General features: G+C 40.6%; 1 protein-coding gene across 1 annotated transcript in view; it reads right to left on the bottom strand.

The window, feature by feature from the left end:
- grin2da (glutamate receptor, ionotropic, N-methyl D-aspartate 2D, a) overlaps positions 1-26,516 on the bottom strand; it is a 275,179-nt gene that overhangs the window by 72,451 nt on the left and 176,212 nt on the right. The window contains exons 7-8 of the mRNA XM_035992896.1: positions 14,829-14,943; positions 2,876-3,081 (exon numbers count right to left, since the gene is read on the bottom strand). Coding sequence (XP_035848789.1) covers positions 2,876-3,081; positions 14,829-14,943 — 321 coding nt within the window. The remainder of the gene's footprint in view (positions 1-2,875; positions 3,082-14,828; positions 14,944-26,516) is intronic.

Genomic DNA, 26,516 nt, shown 5'->3' on the forward strand with positions numbered 1-26,516 from the left:
CTTATCAAAAGTGGAAGTTAAGTTTAAGTGCGTGGTTGTGCCCTGGTCAAATGCATGTTGATTTTAAGCATTGGACAAACAAATCAAGACCTTGGTGGTAATGACAGGAGAAAAGCATAAAACACCGCCGCGACAGGTAAAAATGTTTGCAAATCAATCACAGTACACAAAAGTAAAAACGTACATAAAATACTTATTAATGAGAATAAAAAGACAAGCAATTGAGGGCGAAATCTTTTAAGGAAAAAAAAAAAACCTGGGTCAATGTAGGTTGATTAACGAGAGCAAACTTCTCGCTCAGCCAATAAAATTGATGGAGGATGAACTCGTTATCTTCCCATTGGCCTGGTTATGTGCTGGCAGGAAGGAAGCTTATCTTGGATAGACCAGGAGCTGGAGCGTGTGCGCGTGTGCACGCATGCACACGCGCGTTCACACTCACTCGGTTTCTTTTTCTCCCTGACTTACTTTAGCCTCGAATGAACCTTATATGAACATGAAACAGGAGCAACATGGATTATATCAGGAAGCTCAACACCCTCCCCTCTTACCCTCCCCTCTGCCCCCAAGAACTCTGAATTCCCCCCCCATGCCAATCTCTAGGTATGGTAAAGGGTATGTGATGATGTGGGGCTATTTTAATTCCAAAGACCAAGGGAACTTTATCAGGATGCATAGTATCCTGGATCCATGAAATAACTGGCCTTTAAAAATAAAAATATGCCTGCCTCTATGGGAATTTAACATAGGGGTGTATTTACTTATGCCCCCTGTATTTTAAGGAAGAACATTTATTTTTTTTACGATACATTATTCATTCACAAAGAAAATTGGTGTCCTTAAAGGTATTAAGGTTAAGGCATTAAGACAATTTCCAAAAGCTAATTTTTTTATTCCACCTTTTAGTCAACTTTAACATGGGTTCATAAACTTACGAGTGCCACTGTATGTTTGTATGAGTACCGTGCAACTCACTGTAAACTGGACTGAATCACTCCAAACGTGCTGTGGTTCACAATATAAGTGTTGGAAGGGAATACAGCAGGGGTCTCTTGTTCCATGTTTCTAATTATCTGGATTGATTAAAAGACAATTAACCTGAACTTGCTGTGTGGTTTCAAGGTTATATAACGGTTTTAATGAATAGCTGTAACACAATCATGCTTTGTTCTTAATTGCATGCTTTCAGGTGCCCTATGACTTTAAACATATCTTCATTTTCTCCCTGGAATAATTACCTTATTGTATGATGTTTTAATCTATTGATCCCAGAAGGAAAGTATTTATTTAAGCCCATTCCTTCCTGCACACCAGCACCTGCAGATGGTAAAGATTTACTGTCTTGTTCATGGACACTTGGCCAGACAATTCAATTTCACAAGGGATAAGAGCCTGGCCTCCTGGTTTCAGGATGGTCTCTATCTAACCACTTTTTGAAACTTATTTGACATTTTCCACAAGGGATCATAGGCTGATAAGAATTTAGAGCAGAAAACACTAGGAGACATCAAGGTAAGAAATAATTTGTTATATACTAAACCGATCCTGTGTGAAACGGTTTCCGTCCATTCTCAGATAGATAATGGGATAGCTATATTATTCTGAATGGCCATAATAAAAAGTAGGTCATCCTGACCTGCCACTTTCTTTGGTGGATTCCAAAAACTTATTTCTACGTTTGTACTCCATTCACACTCACTTCCATTGCAATATTGTTTTTCTAATTTTATCTCACTTATATTTGCTTTTGCAATGCTGAAAAAATTCAAACCTTTCATCCTCTAAGTGCAGGTGACATTTCGCTTTAATGGCTACAGTATAATTGGCAATTTGGTAGTTGTTAAAAGCCAAGAAGGTTAAAAACTATTGTTGAGAAACCACCAATGCATGGCACCAAGACGATGAACATTTTCTTTGAGCATGTTTAGAAGGCACTAGAGAGAATTCTTTATTCACTTAAAGAAGTATTTTACCACTGGAAAGATGGTCTTTTCTATGCAGTCTATGCAGTAGAATGGTGCGAACATTTTTTTTGAAATTGGTGCACATGCCCAGAGAAAACAGAAAAGGGGCTGTGATATTCATTTTTATTAAAAAGTTAGAAAACCTTCAAATACCAGAATGCACTGCAACGCACCAAACCAATAAACTCCCGCTGGTGGGTGACCTAATGCAAGTCATCACAGATATGGCGGCCGGCTGGTAACAAACAATCTCATATTAAAGTTAAAGGGTGAGCTAAAATGTGTTTCTGAAAACATTTAAGGTGAGAAATAGGCAACGTAGTAGAAGTTCTTTCAGCCTCGACTTTTGTAATACAGGAAACAGTGTTCACAAACTTGTATTACTGCTAAACAGTGCACTAAAATATGTTTCTGAAAACATCTAGGTGAGAAATAGGCAATAAAGTAATAGAATCGTTGTTTATATACATTATATTTTTACAGTTTAATTTGAGTTTGGTCTGAGTTTGAAAGAGAGAGGGTTCGCTTCTATACTCTTTGGGTCCGTATGTGGAAGTACAATCTGTAGCCTGTAATCAGAGCCATGGTTAGGAGAGGAGCACAGAGATCTTGGCACTGGTAAGATGGAGGGAAGTTTACCATAGTTCAGTTACACATACTACCCACATTGTTATCATACAAAGCTGGTTGAAAACAGTATCCCTTTTAAAAAGTTGTGCACAATCACGGAGAAAAACTTAACTAAAATAAAGCCTTATTTTTGTGTATTAAATAAATACAAATATACAGACCAACCACTGAGAGCTGAGCCTTGCAGAGTTTTTGGATACAATGCAAAGAAAACACAATGCAGCAGTGAGAAAGGTTTCACTGACGGCTGCGTTACATATTCAGCTGCTGGGGGGTGTTACCTGGTGTTGACGGGCATGCGACAGGGTACAGAGTCCCGGATGCAGGAGCTGGTGCCCGGGTCAGCCGGCTCCACGATGACAAAGGGCCTCTCCTCCAAGGTAACCACTCGGAGGTGCTGGGAGTCATCCAGAGGCTTTAGGAAGGAGCCGTAACGAGACCAGGGATGGTAACGCAGTCGCAGGTGGCCGTTCTCCCACCAGCCAACCTGGATGGGAATACACACACAAACACAGGCACTCAGGTCTTCAGCTCATTGGCTTAGAACTTATCTTTTTTTATACATGTATCCAGAGAATATGCGTCAATTACTCAATGGCACATTAGTTTTGTGTTTTAGCTTGGATAATGTCATCTAGTCAGTAAGTTAACCAGGTAACCTAGTATCACAGCATATATCTTTACCTTGCTGTTAACACATCTGATTGCACACAACCAATAAGCACCTGGAAGGACCTTGAGGATTGTCACTTAAAAATATTTTAAAAAAAAAACTCAACCTGGTTTTAACGTTGACACCTGCAAATCAACCAATCCATGCTTACTGGGAAGCTAATGCATCTAGCAAAAACTAGCTTTCACATTACCAGTATCATTTTAAAAGGACACCCCCTGATTAATGTCCAGAATGCCCCCCCAGTGGTTGAATATAGCAATACAGAAACATACAATATTTTGGTAGTCCAAGTATACAATTGGTTCAAATGTTTTGTCAAGAGCATTTTGGAACTTCTGGCATCCTTGTGCCCCCAGTCATTTGAATTGCTGGGTATGTTAGCTGCACATCATACCCCTTCTCTCCCCTCCATGTGTCTCTATTGTGCAATCTAATGATGGCAAAAAGGCCTCCTAAAAAGACGTCTGTATTAGATGTCTAAAAACGGCTCATGCAGTGTGTATCTGGTGCAGTAGAAGCTTCCAACTGTTCAAGCTTTGACATTTTAAGTAGTTGTGTCTTTACCATTGATGTCAGTTTAATTGTTAACTAAATTGTCCTATACCCTCACCTCTACAGTAAGCCCCAATGGGCATTATTATTAATCACAGAATGACAGGGACCTGACAACTGTGATCACAATTTGGTAAAGTGTGTTATATGAGGTACCTCAGCCCATCGGTCTATTAACTTCATTGTAGATTATCACTGTTTGAGTCTTCTGTTAGCTCAAGTTTCCAGCCATATGCTTCTTTTCCCCTTCCTCTACAGCCGCATGCTTTTTCCTGCACAGTAATGGGTTGTGGGGGGAGATGAAACGCAACAAGGGAGTGTGTTTTTGCATTGGTTGTGTTGTATAATGAGCAGTTTGTTTGTGTTAACTGAGCTTTTCATGCTGCAACGTGGTATTTTGGAGCAGAGACTAAAGAGACAGCTTACAGTGTCACAGTGACCTACATGTGTAAACAAATCTGTTCACACCGACTGAGATGTTACTGGAAGGATGTGCAGCCACACCACAGCTAATCTGTCTTTTTTTTATTTTGCCATTTTCTAGCTGTGGTGTCATATTTAGATGATATTAGCATACAGCCAATTCTCCTGTGAATCCTCCTGATGGTGCCAGACATGTCTGCTGGGATTTGTGAATAAACATGCAAAGGTTAAAACATACACCGGTTGCATCACTTGTGACTTACATAGACCTTAATTAAATCATAATTGCTACATGCCTATTCCCAACCCTTACTGTACCGTAATGTTTAAATGATAATCTCTCCAAAACCAGGTCTTAAACCTAAAACAAATGGTTAACCTTAAGGGGACCAGCTTTTTGATAAGAAAAGAGTGCCCACAAAGGCTTCACACACATGCATTTGTACTTGCATACCTGTGAGGACTCTCATTGACATTCCATAGAAGCTAACGCTAACACTGAATTTAACTGGATCCTTATTCCAACCGTGTCCTTAAAACCAAGTTTTTAACCTAAATTAACCTTGATTGAATTTGAGGTACTGTTATCTTGTCTCATTTTGATCAAATGTTATTTAAAATCTTCTTCATTTAGGATAAGATACACCTTCATTGATCCCCAATATTTACACCATTATCAATCAGTATTTGATCAAGTGTCTGGTCAGTTACCTTTTTTTACTCTTCAATCTGAACAGTTCATATATGAGCAAAATAGTTTTTTAAACTGATTTAGTCAGTTGTACCTGGTGTAAGTATAAACAAATCAACTAATCTCAACTAATGAACTTGTTTGGTGCAACCTGCTGTCATTTAGAGAGTTGTTAATCTGTACTTGGTAAACACTTCCGTCTTTGCAATGCTTAAATCTAATTTAGGAACAGCTGGTGCAACCAGGCCCAGCTTCTTGTCCCCAGATGGGAGGTCAATCCCTATAATGTACTGTGGAGACTGATGTCCCCACAATGTGATGAATACAAGTATTCACACACACAAAAGAACAGGTGCAAGCATAATACTCTACACTTTACCAGCAGAAATGCAGAAATACAAAGACAAACAAGTCACAAGAACACAATCACACAACTAGGCACACACATACAAATAGGTGCACCGACACACTTCCACATTGTTATCCATAAATATTCATTTTGGCTACTTAAATACATTAACACAAGGACCAGAGATACAAACAAGAGAGTGATGTAAATAACAAATTTGGAGCACCTGGCAATTTGGACTAACCTCACTCACTGGATATTTTATGCATTGTGTGTCCCTCTATTTTTTTTTTTTTTAACTGTTTTCTGCTCTTCTCTCTCACTCTCTCTGCTGCATACATAATAATAGCCAGATCCAGCAGTTTATTATGGAACAAAATGATAAGCTGCTCTTCTATGCTCATTTGTTTTCAAGTTCACTTCTCTAACATGTTTTTCATTAGGTTAACTGAAATAAATGCCTTCAACCGCTCTTTAAACAAAAAACAAAAAGATAATTACACACAGACACACACACACACACACACACACACACACACACACACAGCTGTCAATCTACCTCTATACCATTGGAATTTCTTTTTCTTTTTTTTTTAAATATTTAAATAATATTCTACGTCATGGCGCATTGCATTTCTTGCATGCAACTTTGTTTACATTAATTTTCCACCACGAGCACACAGAATGAATGAAACATTGCCTAACAAATGTAGTGAAGCGGCTCTGTTGTAAAGGCTAACGGTGCTTGGTTAGCACGACATCATGTTAGAAAGCACAGCCGAAACGACTTGTCATAAACTAAGTAACAATAGTGTTAGCCACGATGCTAACGGTCTTGATAACTAAGCCAAACGGCGCTGTTTCTACTATTTTTGTGATTTATAAGCAACCTGTTTCTTTCAGATTGTCACGTTACTGAGAATACAGCTGTTAGAAGGTAATTGATGAAGTTGAAGCTAACTCTGACAGCTAACAAACTAGCTGTCTCCATGAAGCTCACAAACTAGCTAAGTAAGATTTTGGCTCGGTGGATGTCGATTTTAAAGTCATGGTAAAACTATTTCCCATTCTTCTTCTGATTTTTACTATTCGAATTATATTCGACTTCCAGAATTCGTTCAAATTCGCACGCACACACGCACGGTATTTTGTGGTTTTCAGTTACCATAGAGTACCTTCGGATTTGTATCAACATTTTATACATTTAATAACAGCAGCAACACTAAATTTGCTGTTAATCAAAATTACAGTAAAGTAAAAAAGAATTTAATTAGTATTCACATATTCCAAACAGCACAAATTCAATAAAATGTTTGTCGACTGCTTTGCCAAAATGTTGCATTAAAAATACAAGGTAAACTCCAGAAAGTACACAGAGATGTACTTTTGATAATTAGTGCAATCCGTTCAGTCGCAAAGAACTGGAGCTGAGTCATAATCATTTTTAGTCTTTGTGTCTCTTTGACATTTTCATGACAATCAATACTCTACTAATTGGAGGATTCAATAATTCAATGTGCATTACTTCCAAAATCAACACTTTGAAATGCATGTACTTGAATAATTATTACTTTTGCTGTCATTACTTCTGAAGAATCGATAATCTGATGTGATACACCCTTAATAATCTGACATTCCAACCAATAGATGCTTTACAGAATATGTAATGTTATATATATTCTTCATTGTTTGTTCAGCCATAGTGACTGTGGTGGATCATTGTTACACAGCTCCTCTTTTATTCATTACAAACAAATCATTGCTGCTGCAGCAGCTGCAATGGTAAAACTCATCACTATTTGAGCACCAGAGGACCTTTTCATACAAAGCCCAAACACTCAGTGATGAGAATAGCAATTGCAAAAACTGTTCTACCCTAGGAAGAGGCTGAGTCACTGTTTATATGGTCTTCTTCTAGAAGGTAGCGAAACACTAAATTCATAAGAAAATGTTGATAAATACTTAAAGTGCTCATATTATGCTTTTTGGCTTTTTCCCTTTCCTTTTTAGTGTTATATATCTTTTGTGTGCGTTATAGGTTTACAAAGTGAAAAAGCCCAAAGTCCACCCCAAAGGGACTTACCATCTCCAACAGAAAACTCTGTTCACAAACTGCTCCAAACAGCTCTATTGTAGTCCAGCCTTTACTTCAGAGAAAACGTGCGTCACTTTGTAACACACGTTATAATGCTCGCCTAGCTGCTAGTGTGGCACGCCCTCATACTCTACTTCTTAATGGCTAGTAGTCCTTACCTAGCTACTGAGCATGTGCGACTCCCAACAAAGATGGAACAGAAGTGAGATGTCTCACTCGGTCGCTAAAACAGAGAACTCAACACACAGGGTGAAAAGAGGAGCTGCAGTAATTATGAACCTGAAAATGAGCATAATTGGGTTGCATGTATTTTCCAGTCAATATAAATACGTGTGACACTGTTAGAGGCATATTTTGTTTTGATTGTTTTGATTTGAAAGTATACGTATATTACCACAGTATATAAAGTCAGGATATCTCAGCATCTGCCGCATCCCTCTGTTTGTCTCTCGCAAATCCTCTAATTTTATTAAAATGCAAACATAATTTGCTTGAGTAGTCCTTTAAATAGATTCTGATGATTTGGAGGACCTGGAGAGATAAAGATTTCTTGAACGTGAAGGTAAGAAACTTCAGGAGTCATCCGAACAATCTTTGACCTAAGGTTACAGTTTTTTGTTGTCGTTTGTTTAAACTTTAATTAGATGACATGAAAAGTATTTGCAACTGTGGCATTGTGATTCTGAGCGATTCACATGCACCACCACTATTATATTATTTGGCTAATTCACTGTACTCATTTTGGCCTTCTCCTAAACTCGTAACCTTCACTATCAAGTATTCTGGTCGCTGGTGCAGGTTGTTCACTCTATGCTTCATTTCCTCAGTCTACCCCTCTCTCAAACATTATTATTCCATTATTAGTGTTGGTCTAATATATACATGGCTGGACTTTCTGCTCCGGTCCTCTCTGGATGATAATTCCTCTACTTTTCAATTCTAACGTCTTCTCCGGGGGGCATGTCACGGGGGAGCAGCCGGCATCGGTGGAAGGAAGTCAGCCGTCCAACCCGCGAGCGCCACAGCGAATAGTATAACCGGTCCTCGGTGCGCGTGCAGGGAGGACAGGCCCGGAAGATACGCCCCCGAGTCGTGTACTGGTGCCCAACCAAAAAACGGAGCGAAGGGTGTGTGTGACTGCATCTACATCCTTTCACTGGCGCCGGGGGAACGGCGGGACTAAAAGGAATTAACCCAATAAAAGTCACAGCCGTGGTCTTTCCGCCACACCTAAAACATATTGGTGCACCAATTCCGATCCCTGGTGATAACGTCTAGCGTCCCCACACACATTCGAACCAGCTTCTCGAATATACGCACTGCACACAAGGAAAGGCTTAAGATGCACTTAAAACGAAAAGGCTGTGTGTTACATTCCAACCAAAAAACCAAAAACATCTGCATGTGGAAAAAAAACTCTGCTTCTCAGGCCGCGACACCACAACAACCCACAATGTACATCCCACATCAAGGACAACTCTACTTAAGACCAACACTACCGAAACACAAACAACAAATGAAGACGCGGAGGGCAGGAGCAATGTGCCGTTGTGGGTGACTCGTGCGAAAACCACAGAAGAAACGCTCAAGGTAGAAACGCAAGGGGCCCACAAAAAACAACACTGCACGCGGACATGGCTCACTCCATGAGAGACCAACCCGCAAGTCAAAAGAGCTACGAACGCGCACCACAAAACAAACCACGAGGGAGCAAACAAAGGCAGAAGCAGAAAGAAACACGCAAGGGAACAAACGAAGACGGCAGGAAATGACGGTGACAGGGGGGAGCCCGCTGGAGGGCTGATATGCAAAGATTAAATGCAAATACAACTCGGCTAATAATTTAGCCACTGTTCAGGTGGTGCTGTTGGACTTTTCTATGCATAATGCATGTAACATTTAACCCCAAAATCATTAACTATGCATCCAAAATGAATTTAACGAATTACAAATGATTTACTTTCTGCGCTACTTTAAGTTTGAGGTGCAGCAGAAATCAGAAACGGGTTAATTGCCAAACCTGCTTGGCAATTACAGAAGTTCACAAAATATGTTCTTTGCCCAAAGGCCAGACCAAATATGAATCTCTCTGTGAATATTTCTGACTCTGAGACTCTTGATAAATACAGTCCCAGACCTCACTACGAGTTCTACAACCAGCTCTTGTTCAGCTGCCCTAAGGTTGCTGTGCTCGGCAAATATACTCCATGATTCAGTTCAAGAGAGGTTAATTCAGCAAATATACGCCTGGGTAATAGGGATGTTCAGACAAATGAGGGTGGAGAGAACCAGTGGGCAGATAGGGTCAAGTGCTGGTCTCTGAGGGAGTTGTAGCGACACAGTTTGTCCTTTGCTTTGCCATTATCCCTCAGGTCAAAGCCCTCACAGTCACTTTAAGAGACCTTCAAGTCCTCGCCTGGAAATAAATTATATAATGGATAAAAATGTCATTATTTTAATCTATTTCCACACAAAGGTGTCCACTGTTTATCTTTTTCAATGCAGTTAAGTGTTTGATACACGTTGTCCTTTTCAAACTGTTCTCCATAGTAAACAGCGTTACTGTTTGACCAGGGCACTTGTTATTTGGGATAGGATTACCTGCTGCTTTCCTTGGACCTCTGGTAGTCGTTTCATGTTGTTCAAGTGCTGGTTCAAAGACCTGTTTCATAGCCAACGCCTGATAAAAGTTGTGAAGTTGTGAGCCCAGAAAACCAAAACATTGTGTTAAACTTACAGTGGAATACAAAAAAGGAGAACTCTTCCTGCAGCTCTCCCGCTCTCCTCTCTATCACATGATCAATGCATGGGCAAAACAGCCAATAGCAACGTTCTCTCTCTGAACCGACCTGTGATTGACCAAAGACTCCCGTCAAATTTATCTAAAGCCTGAAAAAAGGGCTAAGAGGAGGTGCTAGGGATGTTATTGATTACCGTTTAACTGTTAACTGCCAATAGGAATTTTCTAACTGTTAAAAACAATATTATTAAAATAAAAATAATAAGTTTTTGCACTGCAAAAGAAAAATAGGCTAAACAATACATTTCTTAACTGCTAGTAAACGTACTACTGCTACTAGTTTGCACTAGCAAGTTGTTTTAAGCTGCTCTTTCTTTCTGCTCGTGGCTCTCTGCTGGATGGCGCTCACAGGGAGAGCTACGTGACACGTCACTGTATCGATGAGGACTGGCGGGTTAAATCAGCCGTCCTACACACAGAGTACGCCAGGCAGGCACACAGCTGACAACCTCGCGGATGCAGTGGAGACAGGCTATACACGCCGCGGGCCGCTGTGGACTTGTGTCGGTCATGCGAGTGGCTGCACTGGTTCACGACAACGCATGGAACATCGTGGTGGTGCCAACGATGGTCGGCTATCGGTCAGAAGAAAACTCAAAAATAGCATCTCTAGGAGTTGCAGAAGTCTAGTTTTCTCTCAGACCACTTTAATTACACGGTGCTGAAACATTATTATGGAATTTTTGCCCAACTACGGCTAAAATAAATTGCCTACCACAGCTTTAAAGACGCTCTAGGGCTCCATAGAGCTGAGTGGATCTGCAGAGTCCGGCAATAATTACCTGTAGGTTTGTCACTAACATTACAAAGTCTCTTTAATCTATTGTAAATAAAAACATACTGTATATATTATAGCAGCTTTAAGTGTGCTTGTGCTTGAACATTATAAGAACCAGATCATGAGCATACTTTCGTTCCAGTAATTTCCAGACAGGGATCATAAATACTGTACAATTACTATATATATTGTAAAACACTAAAGGTGGGAGGGGTTTCCTGTTAGAAACATGACATCCTGATGATTTCCTCCTCCACTCACACAAACACCAGATATAAAAGAGCAACACAGGGGTCGTCTTTTGAGAGCAGCAGTGCAAATGAAACCCTTATCTGTCAGTTTTTCTGCCGGCTGTAGCCAGGTTTTCTTTTCCAAACCCATGGCGTACAAGACAGTAACCCTTCTCCACAGTCAGTATCTCAGCCTTCATGCAGTAAAAATCCAATACGATAATGGTGAGCTGCATCAGGAAACGGCACAAAAAGGGCACACTATGATTCCCACAGATGGAATAGTGCTTATTCCACCAGGCACTACTGTAATGTTCTGTCAGGTTAACTTCTGCCAGAAGAAATACAGGCTGGATGTGTTGACCTCAAAAACCAAATAAGAGTGATACAGAAGACTTAAAAACATGAATAAAATAACTGAAACTCTCCAAAAATAAATGCCCCTTGTTCAGCAATCAAATGATAAGAGGCAGCACTTTTATTTTTCATGAGTGCCGCCTATTTGACAGGTTTAAAAACTGAAGTATTATCAGTAACTTTAATATTTTCCTCGATCTGAATCTCGCTCTGAGGCTTGTTATCTTCTGCAAAACAAAATTGGGGTCAATTCCAGATGACAGTGTGCATGATGTATACAATTCTGCAAACCCCTTTTCAAACGCCACCATTTAGTCCAAGCTTTTTCAGATGCAAATTGCCAACCATAAGTCGAGTTTCACAGATGGTCCAGAGGGGGAAACAGTATGCGTATGCATTGTCAAGTGAATGTGTATTATCATGAATATTGACAACTGAAAAAGGGGGGATTTCGCAGCCACTTCAGATCAAAGATTCACCATGTGACACTGAGAAGGATTAAAACTGCTGGTAGAAGAAAGTCAAAATGAGATTTTACAAATGACGGATTGGACTTAAAAAGTGTCGAGCAAAAGATGTTGTTTAACGTTTACTATGACAATGCTCCATCCAATGCCTCCACATTTTCTCACTGGTTCCTTGCCGATTGCTGTTTATTAAAATATCTATTAAAATCATCTGTTGAGTGTTTGATGGTTATTTATTTGGGCTTTAGAACATAATCACTGTGAAATGTGACCATATCTTAGGCTGAGCGGTGTAAAATGCTTGAAGGAAAAAAATTGGCCAGTGTCTGTTTGCACTTTGATTATTCAGAGAGTACTACTTTGATTATGGTTTGCACTTAAATAAATAAGACTAAATAAACGTAGTCCTTTATGTGTTGTATTTACCGTTCTTATTTTTTATCTGAGGAAACTAAAGTAGTTCAGTTAGAAGGTTACAAACAGTTTCAATTAGGAATTAGAAGCTCACACCGCAGTTAATGTATTAGGTCTTATTTCGTCACTTACGTTTTCTTTAAAATAGTGTTAAAATTTTGTCTCATCTTGTCCTCGTGAACCCAACATCGTGTCTCGTTTCGTTAGCCGAGTGTCTCATCACACCCCAAATATGGACAGATGCTAACAAATAGACACTTGAACAACAAATCTCCAATGTACAGCATCACAGCATTTGTAGCTGTTGCTAATTTCCAATGCCTGTGGACCTGGCTTTGTATGGTATTGTCATGTTGAACAGAAAACTGTCTGCCCCACACTGTTGGAAGAAAAGTATTGTCTTAAATATCACTGTGTGATGTAGCAGTATTGACCTCAACTGAAAACCAAACTATAGAAAACAGCCCCAGAGTGAACATACAGCGGACACTTAGTGTCCACATACTTATTGTGTATGTTGGGAATCAGCCTGCTAAGATAGGTGTAGTGAAATTGAGTTTAATTATTCCTTAAGGCTACATTTACATTGCTACGTTTTGGTTTAAAAACAAATATCTTTTGCTACGTTTACATCTCGCATTCACACTGCTCTGGCATTTCAGAGCCCCTGAACCGGAGAAATTTCACACTTTTGTGACAGCGTTTTGGTTTGTAATCTCCGGGGTTGGGTTGCAGTCTCAACGGCCGCAAACGGAGACCTTTGGCAACACCAACACCGAACCAAATGTTTCGCCGTCTAATTGGGTCATGACGTCTCGTTCTCTGAGACTAAACTGCTAACGTTACCATGGCAACTACCAGCAACGGGTGGAGTGTAAATGCTGCCTCCTGTTTACCCCGGCACGCGTATGCCCAGTATAAGAGATTGTTTATAAGATATGCGGTTTGGGCGTGTAGTTTAAACAGAGATTAGTTCTTCTACTGGAGCTAAAATCACTTATGTGCATGGAGAGCTTTTGGCTCAAAACTCTTAAAAACCAAAACGTAGCAACGTAAATGTAGTCTAATGGCGTTTTTCCATTACATGGTACCTGCTCGACTCGCCTTGACTCTACTCGCCTCGACACACTGTGCGTCCGTTTTCATTGCAGATTTTGGTACCGCCTCAGCGTGGCTGGTCGTTATGCCGTATCGATGCACACACCAGCGCACAAGTATAAACATCAGGCCACTTGAGTTTGTTTTACAGTTCTGTGGAGGCTCCACGCAGAGCTTTCGCCGTAGCCTATGTAAAAGTGGCCTGATGTTTATACTTGTGCGCTGGTGTGTGCGTGGAGCTGGCCATGTGTGTGTGTAGTTAGGCTACGGCGAAAGCTCTGCCGGAGCCTCCGCAGAACTGTAAACAAGCGGCACCGCAGTAAACTACTGTGACCTGACGCGACACACACACAGAACGTCAAAGGTGTGTGTTGCCAGAAGACACATTTTGTTTCAAATTAAGCTGGAGGCAGCAAAAAAAAAACAGCTGGCTAAACTGTTTAAAAATAGCGGGTTTGTTCAGGACACCCCCGTCTGTCGCTTGGAACCTCGACTGAGGAGGTACTAAAAAAAGTACCTGTTAGCAGGTACCAGGTACTTTTTTTCGTAATGGAAAACCAAAAAAGGCGAGTCGAGTCGAGCTGGTACCATGTAATGGAAAAGCGCTATAAGTCCTACTTAATGCAATCTGTAAACTTTGTTCATCCTTCACTTATGGAGTCAAACTAAAATAGTGTACAGGACTGCACCTTTTAGGAAGTTAAGCTTTGTCAGGAAGCAGAAGACCTACAAACACTTCAAATCCAAAGACTCATACTGATGCTGTGCTGTTAAAGCAATGTGTTTTCTTTCTTTCAAAAGTCAATTTCCTTTTTTAGTTATCCTTTAAATGAAGGGGGTCTTACGTTTGCACTCACCGGTGAACATATTGAGTCATAAATGGTCAGGAGCAAATGGAACACAGCGGGATAGAACAAAAAGGTTTACTTGTTTTTCTCAGGTCGAAGAGAGTCCGGAGGAATTGTAAGTGCCTCTGAGGGCAGACCTTGGATTTGGTACTATTACTGTACAACTGCTACAAATGGCCCCCGATGGAGAGGATATTGGACTCTGAGTTAGCGCTGGCTAACAAGGCTGACCAACCAAAACGGAAAAGTAGAGGGAGGAAGGGACAGAGAGAGAGCTCTAATGACTTCTGGGACAGAGAGAGAGAGAGAGAGAGAGAGAGGGGACAGTGAGACAGCAGAAAGGTGAAGCCGAGCAGCGATGAGTTAGCATGTTTGATGGGCTGTGAAATTAGCAGTTAGCCCGTCCAGCCGCTGCGTTATGATAATTAGTGCCAACTTGCACAGCTGTGTACTCACCTCCTCCCAGCCTCTCCCATTGGTGTAGGAGATGACATCAAGCAGCGGGTTGGACAGGTAGCCGTCACTATTGAAGGAATAATCCCGCCCACCGAGGGATATGTTGCTGAAGTACCTGTGAGAGAACACAGGAGAACAGAGTGGTGAAGTAAGAGATTTTACTGCTCTACATGATGGAGTCCATGTAAGGGGAAAAGGAAATGCATGTGCCGGTTTCACAGTGTGGTTACCAAGGCTCTATGTCCCTGAGGAGTAGTCCCATGTCACCTGTGGAAGACTAAACTAGTTGTGATATTCAATAAGCAAGTAAATATACTAGGGCTGTCAAAATAACGCGTTCATTTCGATTAATTAATCTGAGAAAAAATAACGCGTTAAAAAAAATAACGCAGATTAATCCATTCCATATTGACGTTTGACCCGGAACCGTTCTAGCCACCATTCGACTGTAGAGACGAGAATGTGCTGCCTGGATCGTTGATTGGAACATTTACTTGTAAAAAGCTTCTTCCTGCCAACCCTGGCTACCGAAATCTGGTGCCGCTGATATGTCTGCACTCTTCTCTCTGGTGCTCTGAAGACGATACCGACAACACAAACACCGCTGCACGTGACGCTAGTTAACACTATACTCGAAAGCAGCTAACGTTAGCCTACCGCTAGCTAGTTAACATTATACTCGACAGCAGCTAACGTTAGCCTACCGCTAGCTAGTTAACACTATACTCGACAGCAGCTAACGTTAGCCTACCGCTAGCTAGTAGCTGGATTAAAAAATGTTAAAATGCTGACAGCTAACGCTAAACGGTGTAAAGTTTGACTGTTTTACTGTAGAGGATTCAACACCGGTATGTAACAATCTGTAGCTGCAGTCGGAGAAACAACACAGACGGTGCGTTCAATGAAACTGGTAAACTACAGTCTCGTGGTGCATTTGAAGTTATTGTAAATGTCCTTTTCCCATCTGGTGGTTGTTTTTGTTGTTCAACAGCAATTTACTAGTGAAATAAGTTAATGTTATTGTTATACATTATTATTAAATCATTTCATTTTGACCATATGGCCTTAGCAATAAACAAGCCGTTCTTTAATGTCGCCTTTTTTTACTTTGTTAAAAAGTATCGGTTCAGGCACCGTTAATTATGTATGCGATTAATTTAGATTAATTAATCACAGAGTATGTAATTAATTAGATTACACTTTTTAATCGATTGACAGCCCTAAAATATACAGAATACATTTTCATTAAAAACACAAAAACTACAAAATTGGGTAACACTTTATTTGAAGGGGTGTGCATTAGACTGACATCGATACTTGTCATGAACATGAATGAGTCTTTTTGAAAGTTCACGACTGTTGTCATTAAGTGTCATTCGGGAAATTATGACACTTCAAATGCAAAAATGGCATTGTTCAGAATTTTTGTGTTATGACAACTTAGAATTAACGAAGACAACAATCTCTGTGTTACGACAACCTGATATTAAGCTACACGATATAGCCTAAGATGTCGATGTCTTTGTTATGACAAGTTGACATTAACCTACAGGTTAACATAACCTGTCATACATGTCACGGCAGGCCTAATTATCAAACTTTAAGAAAACTACTTTAAGAAACTATTTAGGTGTGGCACATCACATTAAACTGTCATTTGTTGTTTTTACATTGGCTGTCATGACACCATTATAATTGTATCATGAATATTTTTCCTTGACCTCAAGTAAAGTGAAACAATTTGGACTTGACATCACGATGTCATTAAAGCGAATGCAGTACCGATGTGAGTTAATGAGTTTTGGACAGATGCTAAAGTAACAGCTAACTGTAGTTGTGAAAAGTGGACATTACATGATTGAAATTAAAATATGGTTATATTACCGTTACTAAATTTCATCAGAGTTGCTGTAAATCACTGATGTTCAGACTGAATTCTAGTTTAGTTTCACTTTATTTTTATTAAGCCTGACATCATGCCCAACATTCATGTTAACAACTGTACATTTTTACAACAATCACAGAAATATTCTAAGTGGACTTACGGCAACCCGTGCAGCTGCGTCCTTCTCATTCACACTTATCCCCATTTTCTCTGTTGCTATTTTTCTTGGATGTAGCTAGATAGCTAGCAAGGTACGTAGGGAGATGATGTCGCCTTTCTTAATTCCGCCTACTTAGCTGTTGTTACACCTTTCCTGTTTTGGGCTCCCAGACCGTAGTAGGGAGGCACAGAGGAGAACTTCCCTCCAGGGCCGATGCTTTTGGGGGTAACACCCTTCACTTTACCGCCAAAATAAAGAGCAGATGAATCCACCGTGTCTTGAGAAGCTTGTTGTTTATTGTTGACTGTAGGCTCACTTTACGTCTTTACTAAAATCCTCACAGTGCATTCACTCGTACGCTAAGTTACTCACACCGACACCGCAAACGCTCGCTCTAGTCTCCTCGCTCAACCACTCGCTCACTGACGTTGTAAATGTGCCTTGTTTGTTTGTATACTTGTATTCTTAATAAATAAATGAAGAAAATTAAATAAAATACAACTCACTGACGTCAATCAGTTAACACAGCTGGCATTCTTGCTTTAACTTACGCTACTCTCATAAGACACTGGGACTGGTTGACTGCTTTTCCAGCCAGTGGAAACTGCCGTCATTGGGCCCAACACCATACCAATTTAAATCGTTGAACAATTGTGGGCAACAATTCAGAGGTCTATTGTTCGAGTACTATGCTATCTGTTCCAGTTCAAGTCGCATATATACATTATTTGACATCTTGGTCTTATTACTTCAAGGGTGAATGCACTTGTTGGAAGTCACTCTGAACAAAAGCACCGGACAAAAGAATGTGATGCAGGAATAAAGGGTTGCTGTCAATCCAGGAGTGGGCTTGTGAGATGGCTAGAGTGGCAGCGTTTGAAAAAATGTCATATAAACTGTTTGCCAGATTGAATGGTTACATTAGAAAATGAGAAAAAAAACAAAAAAACATAGGCTTTCTGGAGGGCTCCTACGATGCCATGTACTGTGGAGAGACGTATACAATGTGCTTATTGTTTTGTCACATATACTTATGTTTATTTGGTTTACAGCCGTTTATTTTGTTATTATTTTATTGTATTCAGGGTTCATACGCATTTTAACCAATACTTTTCCGTGATTTTCCATGACTTTTTTGCAAATTTCCATGACTATGTATTCCTGAACATGTCAGTCGACATTATACAATAAGAATAACAATCTGTGTTAAAGTTTACCCTCAGAGGTTTAACAATAAAATGAAGGACAATTTATGTGGTTCATAGTGGGATTCGTAATATTGCGCCCCGAATAGAACGTTGAGGTTAAGATGACGTGAAAATACATTTATTAATCACATATCATTATGCTGTGTTAAAAAAAATTCCATGACTTTCTGCATCTTTTTATGTTTCCAAAACCTTTCCAGGCCTGGAATTTGCATTTTTCAAATTCCATAACTTTTCCAGGTTTTTTCAAAACGTATGAACCCTGTGTATTGAATAATTATGGTTGTTATGTTATCTTGTTCATTTTTCTTTGAATAAGTGGTGATGGCCAAACGGATGGTGTTTTCGGAGGGAGGGGATGTGTAAATTTTCTTTTGTATTCCATTAAAAATAAACAAATGTTAATCATAAAAAAGAATGCAGTGTAAAGCAAAACCATGTAATATGACGATGGTGCCAATTTTATGATCAACTTAAAATCAAGTGAAGTCTTTTGTTGCACAAGCTGTTAATTAATATATATCTAATAATAGATGAGTAATACATTTCTGTTTTTAACACTGAATGCAGATACAGTAGGATTCAAAGCAGACAACAGACAGCAGAGGCTGACTCAGTGATGAAGCTGAGAGAGTGTAGGAGAAGCTGATGGATGCTGAGCTATGAACTTGACAAAACACAGTTTAGGCTACTGGAAGTTTTGCCCAATCAGATGCTGAACAGTAAAGCTGAGTCTGACACCCTGAACCCCCTCTGCTTGCTTTCCTCCGGTTCCAGATCGCACATCAAAATCATCTTTTTCAATGTCACAATCAATTGAAAGGATAATGTTTCAACACACAACCATAGTACTTCAGGTCAACACATTCAAATACCTTGGACTCACTTTAGACAATAACTTCAGTTTTGATCAACACATCACCGATATCCACAAACAATCTCAGCAGAGATGACATGTCATATGCAAACTCAGAGCACTTTCTGTTGCCCCACACCATCCTGCTGTACTGATCCCCCTGTTTCTATAACATGCTCACCATCTGTTAGAAAAAAACTAAACAAGTCTTCTTTTTCTCTGTTAATATTAAACTGTTTGCATGATGGAAGCCATAATACTGCTGACATTCTCACGAGAAAACTCCTGGGAGCCACTTCCTGACCTTGTGGGAGACAACAACATCATTTCATAGGCTATTATGACTTCAGCTTTGCTTAGAAAAAGCTGCGTTCATTCAGGTCATTTTTCTGTACTTTGTTGAGTGCTGCAACTGAGTCCTTGCTTGCGCAAGTAAAAATGAACTTTAAGAGAACTTCAGCGTTTCTGTCTATTTTTTTTTTATAAATAATGATCTTAACACCATCGCGAACAAAAACAAACTCACCAAGATCACACACGTCGCCTCCAAAATTACCAGCGCCTCCACACCCAACATCTCAGACCTGAACGACAGAGCCATCACACGCCTTGCCCTCAACATTGTCGATGACACCCTCTGCATCCACACTTTACACTGCTGCCATCTGGCTGCAGATACAGATCTCTGAGGCGTAGAAGGACTCGCTTCGGCAGAAGTTTTGTTGCTTCTGCCACAGCACTGCTGAACAAACGACTTTGTATAGATACTGGACTGTTGTAAATATGGTTGTCTGTGTCGATGTACCTGTCTTTATGTTGTCTGTTGATGTATTTGTCCGTGTATTTTGCCATGCACATGTCAGACTGTGACAACAAATCTCCCTCATGGGACAGTAAATATCTATCTATCTTCAAATATTCGCCATATTACCTAAAAATAATTTATATGCTGTTTCTAAAAAGTACACCAGAGAAAAGACATCAAGCAATTTGATCCCTTATGAAATTCTTTTGAAAAAAGAGAAATCAGGAAAGAAAAGAGAATGAGAAAAGAAAACAAAGTATAGTAATCAAAGCTGCGGAGGTAGAGCCGAGACCTTCGCTGTGGGGAACAAACATCAGGGATTCTGCGCTGAAGACAAAACTCTTTTCTGTTAATATGAGAGGAAATCACATTGCAGAGGTGTCGAGATCATGAGGGGGGGGGGGAGAAACAAAGAACGGAGAGGAGGTGAGTGATGCACGGAGGGAGGGACGACACGAAGAGCAAAATTGGCCAAAATGTTTCCCCCTTCTTGAGCTGGTTTCTCGTGTCACGCAGCAGCGGGAAGTGTGCAGAGAAGAGGAATACGTGGGAGAAAAGCTGAAAGACGGTAAACATTGGAGGACAAATACTTGAGAATACTTTTAATACCGGGAAAGACAAAAGCAAAGAGCATTGGTGTGAAGCAAGAGTGCGAGAGAGAGAGAGCTTTACCTTTGATGTTGTTTAATGAAATAGCTACCTTAAAAGCATCTGGGGAAAAAAAGCACATCAAAGCTCCCTAATGAAAACCATCCCGCACACTCACAAACACACAGGCGACCTTGCTGATGAACACCTCAACAACATCTCAAATAACTCTTAATCAACTGCAATCAGACTTCAAAACAGCCAAATAGTACGCACTGCAGAAATCAGTTTAGTAACTACTGTGACTTAGCAGTCAAGAGCACACCTTACTCTACATATTCTCATGGTACTTACATGGTAAAAAAAAAAACTGGAGCGTCTTTATTTCATGTCTCTGACATAAAAACGCTCCGGTGCACAGGAAGTGGTGTGTTTCAGGTATACGCTGCAGTGATTTAATGAAAAATAATAGAAGAGGAAGAACTGGGTAAATAGCAGCAAGTGTCACGTCCAGAAAGAAAAATCGTAAAGAGTCAACAGGAAATGTAAAATACATGCCTGAACCAGTAGTTCCATAATGTCTCAGTGTGTTATATCATGAAGTCAGCTGTTATATGCAGAAGTGTCAAACATGTCTATTCCATTCAATTTTTATTGCAATTTGAGGCTGCAACCAACAACATTAACAGCGAGAAAATAGTGTCAGCTTAAAGGTCCACTGACTACCACTTTTACAGTCTTCGTTAAGCGAGTGGCGTTGGCTCAGATCTAGTCTATATCGACGACGTTTAATTTACGGAATTGTTCCGGTGCCGCCGGAGGTTCGGCCGGATGTCCCTCTTTTTCGGCCGGATGTCCCTCACCTTTCACTTTCTTTGTGTTGGCATTGTAAACTCTGATCGATTCGGGCAACATCCTCCGAGCTAGAACCTACAATCAAATTATAATCATCTTTTTTTTTTTTGGAGTAAAATTCTCATCACACACACACACTCAACAGCAATTTTAACTCCAGAGCTCGCCTCACCACGTGCACGTTCCACCAAAACAAGTTCCTTCCCGAGGCTATTTTACAGCGGCACCGTACCTGCGTCCGGCACATGGCGCCACCCAAGACGATTGTGATTGGTTTAAAGAAATGCCAATAAACCAGAAGAGTTTTTCTCCCATCCCGGAATGCTGTGTGGACTAGCCAGACCCTACTCCGCAGCAATGTGGAGGAAGGACTGGCAATGCAAGACTAGCTAACATATCAGCCAGCTTCATTTGATCACTGAAGACCCTGAGATGTGGGTTAAAAGCTCCGATATAAGTGGATCTTTGAGCTTACATTGTTTTGGTGTACATAGTGTGCCCAAAGGTCAAAAATGAATTTCGATAGTCAGAAGTTGATTCATTAAAGGCAGAATGAGTAGGGGATTTTCCAAGAAAAGTCATCATTAAAAAAATAACACCTCTCAATCATCACTACTAGTGGGTCAACTAGAAGTGTGTGGCGGTGTCTGCAGAGACCCTGCCTGTATTTTCTTTTTGCTGTGTTTGGGACATTTCTGGGTGTCAACCTGTGGGCACTGGGTATGTACCCCCCAGCCACAGTGTACAGGGTGTGAGGGCTGAAATCGTAGCGGCCAGGTGCCAGATCGTAAGGATGCATGCATGAGAAAGCTACTAAAATGGCAGACACAAATATAAAAGAAGATAAAATAGTGAAAAATGTCCATCCCAATTTTCCAGAGCTTAACGTGACATCTTCATATTGCTTGTTTTGCTCAACCCATAGTCCCAAAAGCCTAAAAAAGTATTCAATATACAATACAGAGAAAAGCAGAAAATTCTTATTTGAGAAGCTGGAATAATTGTTGAGGTGTTTTACATCAATAAACTAAACAATTAGTCATCAAATTGCTATTTTATAATTTACTGAATAATACTATATAGTCACAAATATAATGTAAGGATTTAGTATGTCTTAAAATGAGGCAATAAGGTTCATACACGTTCGGAATGGCAACACTCAAGCCTGCCGTCATAACCGTGTACTGCATCATCGTACTGATCTCTCTGCTCTACAGCATCTGTGTCTTTATAGTTTCAACACAGTGAATCATTCAAATGGGAATGAGGACAAACATTGTCATATAAGCTCCTCTCTTTAAATCTGCTGTAGGAATGTTTTCAGATGCTGTTGGATGCTCTGAAAAACGCTGTGGTACGTAAAATTAGCATTAGTGTCAGACAAAGATAGTGCAGGCCTGCACAACATAGAAACAATTTACTTATTTACCATTATGAGTTAGGCCTATAATCCTTAGTGGTCCACTATGGAATTTGTTTGGGTAAAAGTGCAAAATAACCCTCCAGTCATACTGTACATTGACTTTAAGTTATGTATCAAATGCAGTGAGGATAAGGAATAGGCCTAATGAAAAACAGCATTAGAAAGCAGCTTACAGAAGCTAGAAATCAGGATAGTATATGCATATCCCAGCTGTGATTTCTAATGAGTATGAGCTTATCCCTGCTATTGTAAATGAAATATGGTGTTTAGTATTTATTTATTTTTTTTAAACACCTCAGCATTCTGAATATTTCCATTTCAGGCGTTAAGCAGACACTTTTCTTCAGAAGGACTTAAAGCCAAAAAGTTAAATGAGATGCAGCTCCTATAGGTGCAGCTGACTGAAAAGTCACAGTCTTTACTGTATCGCTGATAAACTTTGGCTTCATTTCCCAAAGGGGAACAGTTAGGGGAACTCTGAATTTAGAAGAAACGGTCAGTTCACTAATTGGTTGAGATAAACTTGAGTTCCCTTATGGTATGCTAATGTGGTCCTGGAGTATATGCGAGACAGATAAGTCACTGCATTGTTGATGTGCAATAGATTCAGGAAAGAATGCATGAAGGTAGACTTGAATAGCTGCTTGTCATTTACAAACAAACAATATTACCCAGCAGAAATTCAGAGGCTTAATAGATGCTGAAATTGCAGCGTGCTGTCTGGAAAACACAAATAAAGCATCAACAGGAAAGCTGAACCTGATTCTCTCCAGGTTATCGTAACATACATTTCTACCTGATCATATGGTGGTGCTTTTCAGCAGCCTCATCTACCCCAACATCCATCAAGTGTTTGATAGGTAAGCAGTGCAATGGTAGCACCACAGGAGTCATTATATCAGAGTAATATCAGAATATCAATGCATGTAATCGTGTTGGCATGCAGTGGCAGAACTCAAAATCCAGCCTGAACACATTCAACACGTTGGCTACACATTAGTCTATATCCACGACCTTCCACTTCTGGGATTGCCCTATTGCCACCGGAAATTCTGCCGTATGTCCCTTCAACCGGATTTCCGTTACCTTCCGTGTCTTTTGTGATGGAAATCTAAAGGACTATGGTTAACTGCTCCTCAGATCTCCAATCTCTGGTAAATCCAGACAGCTAGCTAGACTATCTGTCCAATCTAAATTTTCTGTTGCATGACTAAAACAACTTTTGAACGTACACATGTTCCACCAAAACAAGTTCCTTCCCGAGGCTCCATGCAGCGCTTGGCGCCGCCCATGACGATTAAACCAGAATAGTTTTTTTCCCAACCTGGAATGCTGTGTGGACTAGTCAGACTCTCCTCCACAGCTCCGCAGCGTTGTGGAGCAAGGTCTGGCAAAGCGAGACTAGCTACAGACGCAATGAGTGGATATAATAGGGACTGCCCTCGACTAGTTTGCCTCCTATCTGACAGTGACAAACAAAAGAGTTTTTCTGTGGCCATTGATTAATATAGCTCCTCCTCTGCTCTGATGACGTGTGGTGTACCCCAGGGTTCAATCCTTGGTCCTATTCTTTTCTCCTTGTACATGTTTCCGCTTGGTTTCTTAATTAGTTGTTTGTGTGGAGGATATACCTGTCTTTCAAATATAATACTACACACATTACACCAGTGCTGACCAATCTACATTGGTTACCTGTAAAGTGCAGAATCCATTTGATATTTTTATACTTTATATTTCTGAATTTTTGTGTTCCCTGCGCACAGTTAGATCACTGATATCTGCTGACCAAGGTCTTCTGGCTGCCCCAAAATCTAGGCTTAAAGACAAAGGTGACCATGTTTTCGAAGTGGCGGCTCCCACCCTTTGGAACAGTCTTCCTCTAGTTATAACAAATGCAGAGTCAGTGGATTGTTTTCATTAGCACTTTGTCCTTCAATGTGTGCTGTGCCTCCTGGCTGGTTCCTATTTTTTTGTGTTCCACCTCTGCCTTTTATTTTGTAGTTTTTATTATTATCACTACGTTTGCTCTTTATATTGTTACCTTCCATTTTAACTGTGTATTTTACTTATGTTGCACTGGACAGCACCTTGTAGCCATTGTTTGGAAAGGTGCTTTATAGTTTACTTACTTACTTATTTACTTACCTACCTACCTACCTCACACACCATGCAATCTCCAAGGGCACTTTGACAAAAAGGCACTCGCGTCTATGCCTGTGAATTCATGTCCACCTATTCCGTGACTGGAAAGTGTTTTGGCCTCCCTGGCAGGAGTTTTGTAAGAGGAAACCTCTACCCTGCCACTGTAACCGATGTTAACTGACATCTAGGAGGTCCCCGAAGCCCTAAGTATTTCTCTCTCACCCAGTTTTACCTCAAACGGGGGGAAAAACATCAGCCTCGAGGCTCAGATTGACATAAGTCCGGAGTGTCTCCATCCCTTCTGCTGGGCAGTGAAACTGCAGCTGAGCATGGGCTACAATCTTCCCCTATATTCCTCTCACTTTCTCTATTTTTTTTTTTCTTCACCCTCCCGCTCTGCCTCCTCCTTCCGCCCTACCATTTCAAATTCTCTTGATTTTCCCCGGCGGCGATTACAGTATAGTGCAGAGGAGCAGCGAACAAGAGGTGACAGCAGCGAAGAAGTGGAAAGAAACAGCGGGAGGGGGCAGAAGGTGCAGAGAGCTAAAAAGCAAAAAGAGAAGGTGGAAGATAGAGACAGAGAGAGAGAGAGAGAGAGAGAGAGACTGCCAGGAACAGAGGCGGAGAAAAAAATGCAACAAAAATGGGAGACAGACGCAGACACGGAGAGAGGGTGCGAAACAGAGAATGAGAGAGGCAGAGTGTAATGCATGGCACAGAAACATGAGCTGGGAAGCATCAAAAGGGTACAATCCAACAGTTGCCACACATGAAGGAAAAATCCAAAGAATACATGTCAGAGAGTGTTAGTGCTCGGTAAATCACTTAAACTACCCAATAGTATCACATTCACTTAAAACATTGGTGCAGTTATTAACAGACTATAGATAGTCTATATCCACGACATTCCACTAGCTAGCTAGACTATCTGTCCAATCTGAGTTTTCTGTTGCACGACTAAAACAACTTTTGAACGTACACGTTCCACCAAAACAACTTCCTTCCCGAGACAATTAACAGCGGGAGAAAAGTAAAACTCTGCTCACCCAGGGTTAATCCACCTTTTCATTCGCAGGAATAAAGGTACCCCGACCTCCAGCTGCTCAAGCTCATTCAAGCTTGTCACAAAGTCTGTGGAGACATTTGAAAAACTCAACAGCAATGTGATTTGCTCGCAGCACGTGAGAATCCCCGTGGTGAGGAACAGAGAGTAACAACGGTGCTTTTCAGGTGTTGCGCTAATCACTGCGCCCAAGTAGCAGTGCTTTGCCTTCTGAGAATATAGTTCCCAGTTTGTATACGGTTAGAAGATGGCTGTGTCTCATGTGACCTTGTTATTTGTACACGCTGTGACTATACAAATCACAACATGTAAATAGGAACATGTTGGCGTTATCACTTATTGGGAGCAGTAGGCTAGATGGAGCCGGTTACCTCCAGGATCTGTGCTAAGCTAGGCTAGCGGTGGGGGTGTCAGACAGAGTTACAACACACACGGAGATGAGAAGGATATGTATGGACTTATCTAACTCTGGAGGATACGGTGAATAAGCTAAAGTCCCAATAAGTCAGCGTGTTACTTTAAGTTAAGCTAGCACACGTAACGTCGGAGATATTGTTGGGTTAGTGTCAGGATCCCACAGTCCTTCCCATTCTGCCGATTCCTCACATCTGTATCCACTTTTGTCTGCATAAAAGCTCGGTTTTTCGGTTCGGCAGCTTATGAAAACTTCAGTTATGGGTTCTTTACATTGTTGGTAGTGAAT

The sequence above is a fragment of the Sander lucioperca genome, chromosome 16, assembly GCF_008315115.2.
Source record: "Sander lucioperca isolate FBNREF2018 chromosome 16, SLUC_FBN_1.2, whole genome shotgun sequence".
In the NCBI taxonomy this organism is placed as follows: domain Eukaryota; kingdom Metazoa; phylum Chordata; class Actinopteri; order Perciformes; family Percidae; genus Sander; species Sander lucioperca.